This window comes from Camponotus floridanus, unplaced genomic scaffold (genome assembly GCF_003227725.1).
Source record: "Camponotus floridanus strain SB8 unplaced genomic scaffold, Cflo_v7.5 scaffold1, whole genome shotgun sequence".
In the NCBI taxonomy this organism is placed as follows: Eukaryota; Metazoa; Arthropoda; class Insecta; order Hymenoptera; family Formicidae; genus Camponotus; species Camponotus floridanus.
The window spans coordinates 8,275,135-8,289,412 of NW_020229214.1; the positions used below are offsets into that span (position 1 = coordinate 8,275,135).

The following is a 14,278-nucleotide window of genomic DNA, read 5'->3' on the forward strand; positions in this document are numbered from 1 at the left end:
GTTAGGTTAGGTTAGGTTTATTACGTTATAAGAAATTAAAAGTTTGTTTGCAAATTATTTTATACAATATTCAATCAATGTTTCGAGTAAATAATTGAATAAAAATTAAATATTTTTCATGAAGAAATGTTTTACATTATTTACAAAATCAATATACATAATATTTAGATTGCAAAATTTGGAAAAAACCATATAAATAAAAACACCATTGAAAGATAAATTATTAGAGTAAGGGAAAAATAAGTGGAAAAAAAGATGCTTACCTTTCACACCAGCTTGATGTGGTACCAGTTGCACGGAATATCCTTGCAATTGTTGACCACTCGCAACTCTCAGTGTAACACCTAAGAATAAAATTATTGCATTTTATGTTTCAAGAAAGATTAATATAATATGTATGTGTGTGTGTATTATAGCTATTATATATATATTACAGTTTAAACATGCACACACACACATCAAGTACTTAAAAAATTTTAAAAATAGTAGTAAAAACAATAGTTTACAGATATATAAAAAATACCATTATATTATTTTTATGATACTAATGCACAGTTATTATTTTAAATATTATTTCTTTGATATTTCAATTGTTTTCATTTTTCATCATGTTTTGACATTAATTTGCATTAATTTTGGCTTACTAAAATATTAATGTAATAAAATGTGGCAGCATTGTCCTGGACCTACCTCGTCCTGAACCAGTCTGGCTAGTATTTAATGATTTTATTGAAAGAGATGTACCCACTCTTGGAGTGGGTAGTACTCCAGCAAGATTCTTCAGCCTAGTTGGCGTTTGCTGCTGCTGTTGCTGCTGTTGTGTATTCGACTGTGGTTTTGTCTGATTTGACAATCTAACATTGATTTTAATCCGACCGGACGGACATCTCGGCGTCGGTTCTGGCTGGTTATCTATTTCTTCTATAAGTTTTCTAGGCGTTTGCAGTCGTTTCATTCTGTGCGCAACGAATGCACTGAGAGTCAATTCCAGATCTAACAGCAAAAGGTTCAAGCTAGACAGTTGGATGTGCTGCAAAAGTTAAATCACAATTCGCAAAGATCGAATAATTGATTGTTTGAATATCAAGAATAAAACAAACAATAGTGTGAAACGGTCATTGTTTTACCTTGAAAGGATCATAATCGAATACACTCCAAACCAACGAAGCGGTCAGAAATTCGAGTGCCTCCATTTGAAACGGGGAAACGGTCGGTCGCACTTCGAACAAGTTCGGATGGTTGCATACTTTTCGTAATTGCATTAACACGTTAATCACACTCAATAAATTTCCGCTAGCGAGTGTTTCTTTCGTTCTTTAACAAAATACGAAATTGTTGAAAAAAAAATAACACAAACACAATTAGTAATTATTCTAATATCCTTAAATAAGTCTAATCTTTATTATATATATAATCTGCTAATATAATCTTTATTATATAAATAATCTGTTTTACATAAAAATTAATTTTGTTATATAAGTATTTTTAAAATTGTTATATACATAACAATTTTAATTATTAACTATTAATTATATATATGATAAATTATATAACAATTCTAAAATATTTATATAACAAAACTTAATTTTTGCGTAAAACAAATTATTTTCTAGTATACAAAAACAAATAATTTTTATATTTCTTAATATATAAATATTACATTTTATGGATGGAAATTTATATTCACATTTTAACTGGATTAAAAATAGAATACATATTTTATGCACGCGCATAAAGAAAATTAAAGAAATATTATTGTACTTTTAATTAGAGAAAGATAAATTATTTCTCGTTTTTGTGATCATTGATGTGACACTAAAGAATTAACTTACTTTGCTCTCGACATAAAGTCATCATACAAAAATCTCTGGCGCTTTGACAAACGACACATGACTACATGTTCATATTTTTTTGGCAATTGTTTTTCCACTTCGGTTTTCAATCTTCGTAAGAGAAATGGCCGCAACACCTACGGAGAATGTTGTTTATATTAAATATTATTGTAAAAAATTTAATGTATGATATATTTTTATTGGATAAAAACTCAAATTTCTTTAATAATATTACAAATTAAGAGAAAAGAGAAAAAAAGAAGAAAAGTTAAAAAACTACGTACAGACCTTATGTAGACGACGTATAATATTCTCGTTGTATTCACTATTGCCTTCGATCATGCCTGTAACAGGATTGCTAAACCATTCCTTAAATTCACGATGAGATTGAAATACATTAGGCATAAGAAAGTGCATGAGAGACCACAATTCCATTAAATTGTTTTGAAGAGGTGTGCCAGTAAGAAGTAACCTCCTGCAACAAACAACAAAAGACAATGAAATAATGTTTTAAATAAAACAATCTATTACTTTCAATTAAATGAATTAGTGTAAAAATGGTCTAATTTATTATTTTAAATCTTAAGAAAATTAAAGTAAAATTAATTTTTTTTAATTTATCTATGGTGTAAATTTAATTCTTCCAATTTTAAAATTAATTTTAATGTCACAAAAAAAATTTAAGTTAAGAGTTTAATAATTAGAGATTTGGTTCAAGTAATCAAAAAATTAAAAAGAAAATGGCATAAGAACCAACGCGCGATAGTTGGAGCGCAAAGAAGCAACAACATTTCTTTCTTTTTTCAATATTAGTAGTTGATTAAAAAACTCATATTACATTAACAAAAAGCTTTTTGTTATTGTAATATGAATTTTTTAATAAACTATTATTGAAAAAAGAAAGAAATGTTGCTTCTTTGCGCTCCAACTATCCCGCGTTGGGTCTTATGCCATTTTCTTTTTAATTTTTTAAATTAAAAGATAGATTACTATTTATATCAAATTTTTGAAATCAAGATAAAAATTTTATAACATATAATGTCCTAACAATTATTTTATTAAACATTGGGAAAAAGTAATAAAAATAATTTTTCTAAAAATAGATCAGCTTGTTATATAAATACTGAATTTTTCAATTAAACTTAATTCAAATATGTTTCTAAATTTTATCTATATCTTTCAACTATATATATGATTACAGATTATGAATTAATCACTAATCTATCACTTAATAAAATAGGAAATAATTTTAATAATAGATTAGTTACCGTTGTGTTTGGAAGTTTAAGAGCAATTGCCATCTTTGCGATTTGAAGTTCTTAATATTCTGTGCCTCATCTAAGATGAGATATTTCCACTTTTTCCGTCTAAAACTTTGATGATCTTGTATCACTAATTTGTAGGACGTAATGCATATATGGAAAGCGTTCGGTTTCGTCCAACCTATAAACATACGTTGAAAAATACAAATTATGCTTCAAATTATTATATAAATATGATTAATAAATCTTAAATTAAATATTGAATTAAATATTTGTTTCTCCCGACAGGATTCGTATGTCAGAATGTCAGGCTGACCTTTGACACGCGAGTTTTTATAGAGAATTTTTTATTATCTCGCTGTGTTATATAATACAGACATCAGTTATGTTGAACTAATGTCTGGGTCGGCAGCGAGTAATATTAGTAAATCAAAGATAAAAAGAAAAATATAATAAAGATTTTGAAAAAGAAAAATCTTATATTTAATATTTTAGCGCGATATAATTATATTTAATTCGTCATATATTATTACCTGTTCTCTTTTGTTTCCTCTCCTTTTGTGTCCCATAATATGTCAATATCTTGAATCCAGGACACCACTTTTTGCATTCCATTTCCCAATTGAGCATTACGGAGGTTGGTACAATTATAAGATGCGGCCCCCAGTTTCCTTTTTCGCAGGCTAAATGTGCTAATAGTGCGATGGTTTGTATAGTTTTACCTAAACCCATTTCATCTGCTAAAATGCCATTTAACTTCCTCTCATACATAGTGACAAGCCAGTCCAATCCTATATGCTGATACTCGCGAAGGGAGTGTTTCAAAAGGAAGGGTATTTTAGTGACAACCTGAAAAAATAAATAATGATATAATATTAATGAACATGATAGATAAAAATTAGATTCTATGCAAGATGTCATTATAAGTCATGAATTTAATTTTATTAATATTCTCTGAACTATGTTAACAGAATTTGTCATTTATATAAATATGTTTTAATTTATTATTATCTATTTGTATTCTAATCAATAATTTGAAGTTCTGTAACTTCTCAATGAATTATAATTTGGATATTATTAATGCTTCTATGTAAAAAACAAATCACTCAAAATTTATCAAATGTATGACTTTGAGAATTAATATAATATAATGAGATAATTTCTATGGAATGTAATCTCTATGAAATTTATTAATAATCTTGTAGTGATTATTTTCTAGAATAAGATATATATAAATTTATTCATAAGAAAACTATCACTTTAATATTCCTTTCGTAAATGATAATGAGCAAAATTATTACTTCATTACCTTGGATCGAAAGGATTATTTACTAAACATTACTTAAATCTCTTGACATAAGTTAAAATAATGAATAAAATACTATAATATGAAACAAAAATTTACATAAGATATGTTAAAAATTCTTAGAATTAGATTCATTTTATTAAAAATTATTGCGACATTAACAATTTTTATAAACAATTAAAAATAAAATATTTGAGTTTTAAAGTAAATTGTTTTAATGTAAATTGAATTTTAAAAATATATGTAGAAAATAAAATTTTATTTTTCATCTAATTTTAAGTAAATTACATTGTAGCAAAATTTTAGTTTAGTTTTAGATTCTTCATTCATTAAAAATGTTGAATGTTAATCAATTGTGAAAAATTGATAAATTTATTAAACTTTATGATTTGAATAAGATTTAATGAAAAGAAATTAAGAAATTAAGAACATAAACGTGTAACACGACTTACGCTAGTAGTGAGTAATGTGTTCCCCTTAGGCTGGATGCTTTCGGCTAATGCGGCAACGTTATCCATCTCATTACGAGCGTCCGAGTGATCGTCTGAAATCTATAACAAAAAATAATTAATTACATGCTATGCAAAAGAACTACAAGAAAGCATATATATATATATATATATATATATATATATATATATATATATAATAGAAGAAATTGATTCAAAAGTAAGAAATAATTCACTACAAATCTACTACTTGTAAGAATGAATTTGATGATATAACTAAGAAAACTAAAGTCATATGTGTGCTTATGTGTGCAACAAAAATCTGTAACTTACTCTGCTATCTGATTGTTTCTCAGATGGATCTTCAAGAAGAGATTGAAGTCCCACATCTGCGTCGGCATCACTCTGAGTCCGAACTTCTTCCTCATCACTCTCGCGATCACTTTCTTCACTTTCATTCTCGCTACTGCTCATTTGGTCTTCAGTTTCTGGTGCCGCTTCCTTATCACTGTTTTCTTTATCCGTACCTAAAGAAGAATGAAAAAGTAGTATTTGATTAAATTCGACCTGCTTCGTGTTTTTTAGCGATAATTCTATATATTAATTTTTAAAATTTCTCAGACAAATGCCTCATTTCACAGCATAGAAGGTAATTGAGATAAGTGAAAACCAAATATCTCACACCATCAGGATTGGTAGTTATCATCACCGTAACAATTTATATAATTAAATAAAAAAATCTTTATATAATTATAAAGGTTTTACATACTAGTATTATACTATTGTATTATTTACTTGTATTATTTATTGTAAATATAATAATTACCTTCAGCCTCCACGTCCACATCCACGTCCATCAACATGTCCGACATGTTTGCATACTTGGCCGCAAGTTCTTCAATAGACATTTCGTTGTCAGCCTAAATGAAGACGAGTATATTATTCTACATCTATACAATCTGGCAAAAAAAAGAATTACATTCGTCCTTTTATTTTTCAATATTAAAATAATTAATGTAATGATTATAAATGAAAAATTATATACCTTAAGTTCATCGAGTTCGCGTTTATGATCGATCTCTCCCTCGAGTCTCTCCTCTTCCATAATAGTGTCTTCTTCGTCCGAAGATTCACCAGATGCCGCGACGAAATCTACATCCGCATCAGCTGCTTCCTTGTTGTCCTATAATAAAAATCAAACTTGCTTAATTCTTTTTACAACAGATTAAAAGCTTTAAAAATTGCGATTTTATAAAGTATTTAATATTTACTAAAAATTAATAGATTTTCCAGTAAAGTAATTTAAAACAATTTTTAAAATCTATCTTTTTTACAGTAATTTTAAACAAGAAAGAAGATTATATTATTGCAAAGTCTCTATATCAATTATTTTTATTAGTGTATATTAGATAGAGAAGTTTGCGTCAACATCTTTCTTCTTTATGTAAAAAGTCAGTTTAAAAAAATAAAGCATGCACAAATATTTTTGTTATTCATATCCATAAACATACATTTTGTTCCTCTTCGTTTGTTGCGTTTTGCGGCGATAGGCTTTTATTGCGATCCTCCAAATAGTCTGGCGGCAAGTCCTTCAGAAGATCCTCCAAAGGTATTTCCGATTCTCTCTTCAATAATTCTACTTCTTCCTTGTGATTGGTCGTTAGTTTCATTTCTTCTTCGGCTTTAGCTATAGTCTCTTCATCATCATCTGAACTCTGATTTGGCTGAAACTCCTCTGTAATGTGCAATGCATATATTATATACTCTAATGTAATTTATATAATAAAAAGTAAAACCACAGCAAATTTATAATAAAGTTAAACTAAATAGGAATTTAATTTAGTAAATAGTACACGATTTAAAAACATATAACATACATATAACATAATTAAAAATAAAATCCATTATACAAATAAAATAATTTATATAATCTATTAAACATTATATAATCAAAGTAATATTTATACAATCTATTCAGGAGAAATTAAAATTAATTTATATGCAACTTTGTGCATAATTTAATTATGTTAATACAACACATAAAGTTTAAAAGTTCTGGAGTATATATATGTTTTTCATAGATTATAATAATAAAGATCATTAGATTACGAATTTTATACAATATAATTCTATAGTAATTACAATATTATAATTTAATTATTTAAATTTTATTGTATTATAAAATATAGCTTTATTAACCAACAATTACATTCAAATAAACGTTACGTTATATTGATAATGTTAATATTTGATTTTGTTAATATTTGATATATTGATATTATTAACATCATGTTATATATAACATTAATATTACAATTAATGCATTTTATTAATGATGCGTCTTTATATAAATTAATAAAATTATTTTTTGTATTATGAACTAACATACCATCCGAATGACATTTTCCCTGCGGAACTGGTGAAGAGATGCGTGAACTATTTATGGAAGCTGGAATACTTTGTGGACCATCTGTCTTGTTGAGACCCTCTGTTAGCCATGTAGAATATTTTTCTGTTTGACCCACAATAAAGTTCAAATGCTGATCCAATGCCTTCTTTCGTTTTTCTTCTAGTCTTGTTTGCTGTTTATATTCTACCAACTGTCAACAAATTACAAAGAATATTATAAGTTTTAAATTTATATTTAAATATTTTGCATATTCTGCCTATTAAATATTGTTAAAATTATTAATGAGAATTTTATTTGATCAAGTCCAAAAGATTTCGTAGTTATATAATCAATGAGTATAATTTAATAATAAATATCCTGCGCTAAATTCTTTGGTTGAATTTAGAAAACCAAGCAACCATACACAATGCGCAGACTTTGCTGTTCCCACAACGAGCACACGCTTCTGATAACGATACATCGAGAAGGTCGGCTTAATTAGTGTGGGGTAATAACAAAGAGCAGAATTAAATCAATCTATTTTTATAAAAGAAAAAGAATGTGATATAATATAATAATAAAAACTAATTGAAGCAATTCTTTTGAGTTAAATTATAGATATAAATTAATAAATCAATACTGATCATTTAAAATTTCTAAATATACATTATAGCTTTTTTCAAACTCACCTTCTCGACATTTGTCCAAAAAGTTTTAATTTCCTTGGCGGCGAAGCTAGCGATCTTTTTCAATCGGAGTTCTTGCGACTTTTCGGCCTTTTGCGCCTGAATCGCCTTCTCCTGAAAGTACTTTTGCACCATTCGCGCACATTTCTTCGCCGCAGCTTTCTTCCATTTACGCTCCTGGGCAAAATCGGCAGCCAACCAGACCATCTCTTCCAACAAATAATCCCAATGGGCTTTCGTTCGAGCTGGTTCCTGCACTTTGGGCAATCGTCGCTCTGACCATAATCCTTCACGTTGCAACTCAACGATTCTCTGCATCACGTATGCCTCCTGCATTTCAATCGTGATCGTTAGTATAAAATATTTAATTTTAAATATAAAAATAATAAATTCGGTTTTTTTAAACATATCACAAATAATTAAATAACAAATGATTAATAATAAATATAATTCAAAATAATAATTCAAATGTTTATTCAATGAGATGCCAATGTTGTGTTATACATGCTTTTTTCGTGAAAAGATGGTATTCAGAACCAATTATCAAGGATATAATTACCTGTTTAGCCTTTTCCACAATTTGCTCCTGATTGTTCGCTGTATCACAGGAAGTAATTACGGTAGTGGGTGTAGACAATTTAACAAGCTTAACGACAGGTTGGGGGTTATTGAGCGCAGTGGTTGTCGTAGGCGTTTTCGGGGCGACGGTGGTGGCAATCGACGACACTGGTTTTTCCACCACCGGACTCGGAGCGGTGATCGTGACCGTCGGCTTCGACGGTTCTGTAACCACTGGTGTTCCGCCTAAAACGATTAAACATAATTAAAAAGATTGTTATAACATATAAGATGTAAATTATATATATATAAAATAAAATAAATCAAAAAGTTTGCAAATGCGATAAATAGTAGCATATATAACATCGATAAATAGTAATTTAGTTGCTGAAGAAGGGAAATGAATCATTGGTTCACAAACAATTAATTTTAACGGTTAATGTATCATTTTTTGCTAAAAAATTTCAAGTAAAATAGTCTTTTTAGCGACTAAAATTTTTCCCTTAAATATCCACGTTTTTCTACTTATTTGCAAAATTATATCAATCAATTATAAATTATTTTAATCCAACGTTCATCACTCTTTCTTTTTCACGCATTTACTAGCATAATATTCCCAAGCAATTCCCAATATGATACATTTTTATTTCTAATTTTTTTAATTAAGTAACTATTGCTAAATATATATGCTGTAAGCAAAAACAGATATTTATGATAGATATATCTTGTTACATAATTCAAAATTGAACTTTTATAAATCATCTAGATAAAAATAGGTTTTAAAAATGTGAATAATAATATAATATTCTTACATAATAACTTTTCTTTTTTTTTTCATAAAATATTGCAATACAAACTTGAAGCAATGAGAGAGATTTTGAGATATTTTGAATAATTTATAAAGATTGACAATAGTAAAATAACTTATAATAATGAAAGGATCATTGAAAAAAGTGTAGTCGACCAAACTAGCCAGAAAATTTGTTTATTAATACGACGTTTCGATGAAGTCTTGACGAAGTCTCTCACGGACGCATCAATTTCTCTCAAATTCAAATCTAGTTAAATAACGTTTTTTGTTAATGGGACTTGTGCAATTTACAAGATTATCGTCTATGCCTGTCTCCTGATTTTTATTACATCGGTATATAAAAAATTGTTACACTTTAATTCGTTGAGCGTACTATATATTCAAACCGTTAATTAATTAATTAGTTTATAAATCTTTTAGTATATACTTGATAAGAACTACAATCATATGGTCGAAACGTCGTATTAATAAACAAATTTTCTGGCTAGTTTGGTCGACTACACTTTTTTCAATAATCCTTTGATTATTTGACTAGCGACATTAAGATATTTATAATTTATAATAATGAATAAAATGAGAGAGAAAGAGAAAATAATAACTTGATTATTTTTGAAATCACATTTTCATTAAAAAAATAAAATATAAATTTATAATATCTCTAAATCTCACAGTACTCTCTGAAATATCGAAAGTATTGTACATTTTATGCATGTAATAGCGATAAAAATAATAATAAATCTTGAACGACATCGAAGATTCCACAGGACAAGCATAAAATCATATATATCTACAAGGTTGACAATAACTATCAAAAGCGAGAAATGAAACTATCATGAAATATGCCAATTAAGATAAAATAAACTAATCGCTCCTATTTGCATCTGAGAGCATATATGTGTATGTCTGTGACATAAAGATGGCAAGGAATAGATGTGTGTACATTGTTCTTACTAAGCTTCAAATAATAATTTAAAAACATGCGTTTACGTTTGATAACAATCAGGTCGATTACATAGAATACTGTTGTATAATTACATGACATGATATTATTAGTATGACATATTATTTATTCTTGTCTAAATCGTTCTGCAAAATTGACATAAAGTAAGCATACAGTGAAAAAACATATAATATATAATTGTGATATAAATGTTTTCAATTAAAATTCATAAATTTAGTTTGAATATTAGACGAATATATATAGTTTGGTAAAGAGAATACACTATCTCAAAGTAATTCATTAAGATATAAATATTTATATCTTAATGAATAAATATTTATAAGGTGATCTCTTAATCCGATCCATTTTTTATTTTTTTATATTTTACTTTTAAATATACATCTCTTATGAAATCTGTAACAAATTTATTGAAAGTCAAATGTAAAAAAATTATGATAAAAACGATTGCAATACTAAAAAGTTCTAAGAAAAGAATCTGAGTTGAGAAAAATTATTTGTCATTTTATATACATAAAAAAGTTTATGTATATAATTACTTTGTGCCAATTTTAATATATTTTATGTAGCTAATTTCTTCGAAAAATAGAGAATATAAGAAAAGATAAGTCTCTACATGTTTTATGGCGAGTGTCTCCCAATCATCATTTAAACAATCAAATAAAAAATATGAAGAAATATAACGCATGAAAATAATTGATTTTCGATGAGAACTCAGAGACTTGGAGCAACTAACGGATTGCTCGAAAGCGAAATCAATATTCGGAGCGACTTAAAGACACGAAGAAACGAACACGGCAGGCGACCTGCGGTAATCACCTATAATGAGCGTAGGTGCTAGAGTAGAAGCAGATGGAGGATGAACGGTGACTGACGGTGAAGACTGGATTGCCGCTCGGAAAGCAAATACCATGCCATGGCGGCCCCCTTGAGGCCTACCTGGTACTTGTCCTGGTGCGGAAATGATCATTTATACAATAACCGGATTTTTTTTATTCATGATAATGAATAACTAAAGTATAACACCAATGAAGAAACCTGACCTTTTAAATAATTAACGTTTTAAAAAGGTATTTTTCTCAGATGATGCGAGATTTTCCCTAACACAGAAGGAGAAGAAGACTCTGTAAACAAAACTACCTAACATATCTGATTATACATATTAAAAATAAAGATCTTCTGTCGATTCTTTAAAGACCATTGAAATCTAAATCTCGTGATACTAAATTTGATTTACATCATATTAATATTTATTTCAAGTATATTAATATATTTATTTTATATGTTAAGTACTTATTATATATTATATTATTTAATAACATTTATATATTATATTATTTAATAACGTTTACAACATTTATTTAATTACATCTTAATCATCAAAACTATATCTCGGTTGGCTTAAATCGATTAAACTTTAAAATTCAACTTATGTAGATATAGATCTAATCAATTTATCTGTCATTGAAATACGTATAAGTATTAAATTTCTAAATAAACTTTTATATTCCAGAAAGAAATTGATGGGACATGTTAACTGTTGATGGAACAAGTTACAACTTGCTTGAATTATATATATAATGAAATTTTTAAAAAAATGATGAAAAGAAGCTAACAATAATTAATTTATTATTTTAAAAGCAATAATTCATTTATATTTTTTATTATTATGAAACAAATATAAATACTATAGAAAATATAATAATGAAAATTCAAGAATGTCATTCATTTCAAAGATATTTAAAAAAAATAAATAAAAAAGTTGATTATGAAGAATATATATTCATATGAACTTTAAATCAATTTGTTTTCTGGTCATAAATTAAAGTCAATATCTAATTAACATTTAATGCATAGCAGAATATTAACATAACAATTTACAAGTGAGATTTTTAAAATTTGAACAATATTATAACAAAAATTCTTCATTAATATTCAAAATATAAAATACCTTAAATATTAATGAAAAAGAGCTACAGTGAAAACAAATATTTTTTTTACATGTATATGTATATTCTTTGCATATATATATATGACCTTAATATTTAATATAATTATTAAAATGTTGAATATACTTTATATTAGCATTAAAATTATCAAAACACACATTGCCTGAGAGAGTTAATCCTTAGTTTACGTTGCACTATATATCTTATCTTCGTAAATTGTTATTTTCCTTTATTATAATTTAATTCGACATAAGTTAATAATTTAATTCAACTTAAAAAAGATAGAAAAAAATGTAGAATTTATGTAAAAAAGAAAGTTAAGGACCTGCAACAATATTCGATTCATTTCAATATTTGAGTTCAAATAAACTTAAATTGATATTGAGAGAAAGAGTGAAAAACGCAACAAATGCGAGTTTTCATTATAAAATATATGGCATATGTGCATGCTATATTTAGTAATCATAAAATATTCATAGAGTTTGATTCACATTTGGATGATTTGTTCATAAGATCTATGATAATATGCAATACCTAATATAATTAATGAAATATATTATAATATTTCTCTTTCATGTTTCTCTACTCTATTTTTTTTAAATGGTATTTTATAAATAAAAATAACTGGAATTTTTCTAAAAAATAAAAAAAAATAATTTTAATAATAATTTCCCTCTTTAAATTATCAAAAATGCTCAATTTCTCTAAACATAGTGAAGAAAATTATCTTTAGCAAATTCATCGTATCTAATATGAAAATTATGTCGTATCTAAGAAATTATTTATCTATTTAATAATAAATTAATAATAAATTTAAAAATAAACTAATAACAAAATTGATCTACATCTGATTTTTAGAAATTAAATGCAATGGTTTCAATTAAAATTGTTAATTGAACAATAGCACAATTTTTAACTTTAAAGGAAAATTCCACACAGTTTCAAACGTATCCGTCATAAACAACAATTCTAAAAAAAATGATGAGACGTAGTTTAATTCGCGAATATATTACTCTTGATGGATTATTATAAATTGAAAAAAATATCGAGTCAATATGCTCGAAATAATAGTGAAACTAGATTTTCTTACTGTCTTAAATTGTTAGATGATATTTACCTTGCTGAGTGAGCTGTGCTAAAGCCGCAGCAGGCAGAGTTGTGGAGAGCGCTATTGGCGTGACGCCCGCGCCGGAGATCTTAACTTCCGCGCTTTGATTCGGGATTTGTACTACCGTGGAACCGGCGCTGACACTTGCAACGGTAGCCGTGATAGCAGCGGTGGTAGTAGTAGTAATAGCAGCAGCGACGGTGGCAGCAGCAACGGTGGTAACAGCAGATATCTGCGAGAAATCCGATGACAACGGTGCTGTCAGATCCTCATCGTCATCGTCCGGATCGAGCTGATGCTGACGTAAAAAGTGCAAATATTGCGCCGTCGGAGGCCGTTTCTGCCAATTGGCATAGTCCATCATGTTGCCACCGACGTGCAAAAAGAAGAGCTCCGACGCAAGCTCGGCGTACTTTTCACGTACGATGCGCATCCGCCGCATCTTATGCTCCAATATCCGTCTACGATAGCCGCTGTTATCGAATGGGATAGCTTTCTCCGTTGTCTCTGATAATTTTAATCGTTTTCTTGCCGGTGGCGATGGCGATTGCCCCCGTGTCTGCGATGACGATGTCTGTGACGACATCGGCGTCACGAACATGTTGCCTATTGAGGTGCGTACAAGCTTCGGCGACGTCGCCAACACTACCTTGGTGGAGTTCTGTGGTCGCGACGCCATCGACGGCGATGTACCGCCAACATTGACACTTCCGGCCACCACTCCCGCCGCGTTACGCGGTGGTGTGCCTGCAATATTGACGATCCTCGTGACGCCGACTTGTTGCGTTCCGCTTGCATTAGTTGTGATGTTATTCGGTATGACCTATTAATAAAAATACACAAGTAAGTTAATTGTTCAATATAGAGAAAACTTTAGCACAAAATTGTATTAAAATACAAGTGTGTTAACAAATTAATTACTTAATACGGATTTAATTACGGATTACAGAATAATCTGTAATTAAATAAT

The 14,278-nt window shown here is 28.1% G+C and overlaps 1 protein-coding gene across 8 annotated transcripts in view; it reads right to left on the minus strand.

Annotated features, from left to right (window-relative positions):
- The window catches only part of LOC105251369 (helicase domino), a 32,956-nt gene that overhangs the window by 14,736 nt on the left and 3,942 nt on the right, over positions 1–14,278 (minus strand). For all 8 annotated transcript variants that reach the window (XM_011258145.3, XM_011258142.3, XM_011258144.3 and 5 more), the window contains exons 3-18: positions 13,318–14,131; positions 8,484–8,728; positions 7,928–8,254; positions 7,239–7,449; positions 6,361–6,584; positions 5,895–6,032; positions 5,676–5,769; positions 5,183–5,376; positions 4,853–4,951; positions 3,628–3,943; positions 3,101–3,275; positions 2,121–2,307; positions 1,833–1,969; positions 1,128–1,314; positions 691–1,030; positions 264–344 (exon numbers count right to left, since the gene is read on the minus strand). In XM_011258145.3, coding sequence (XP_011256447.1) covers positions 264–344; positions 691–1,030; positions 1,128–1,314; positions 1,833–1,969; positions 2,121–2,307; positions 3,101–3,275; positions 3,628–3,943; positions 4,853–4,951; positions 5,183–5,376; positions 5,676–5,769; positions 5,895–6,032; positions 6,361–6,584; positions 7,239–7,449; positions 7,928–8,254; positions 8,484–8,728; positions 13,318–14,131 — 3,769 coding nt within the window. The remainder of the gene's footprint in view (positions 1–263; positions 345–690; positions 1,031–1,127; positions 1,315–1,832; positions 1,970–2,120; positions 2,308–3,100; positions 3,276–3,627; positions 3,944–4,852; positions 4,952–5,182; positions 5,377–5,675; positions 5,770–5,894; positions 6,033–6,360; positions 6,585–7,238; positions 7,450–7,927; positions 8,255–8,483; positions 8,729–13,317; positions 14,132–14,278) is intronic.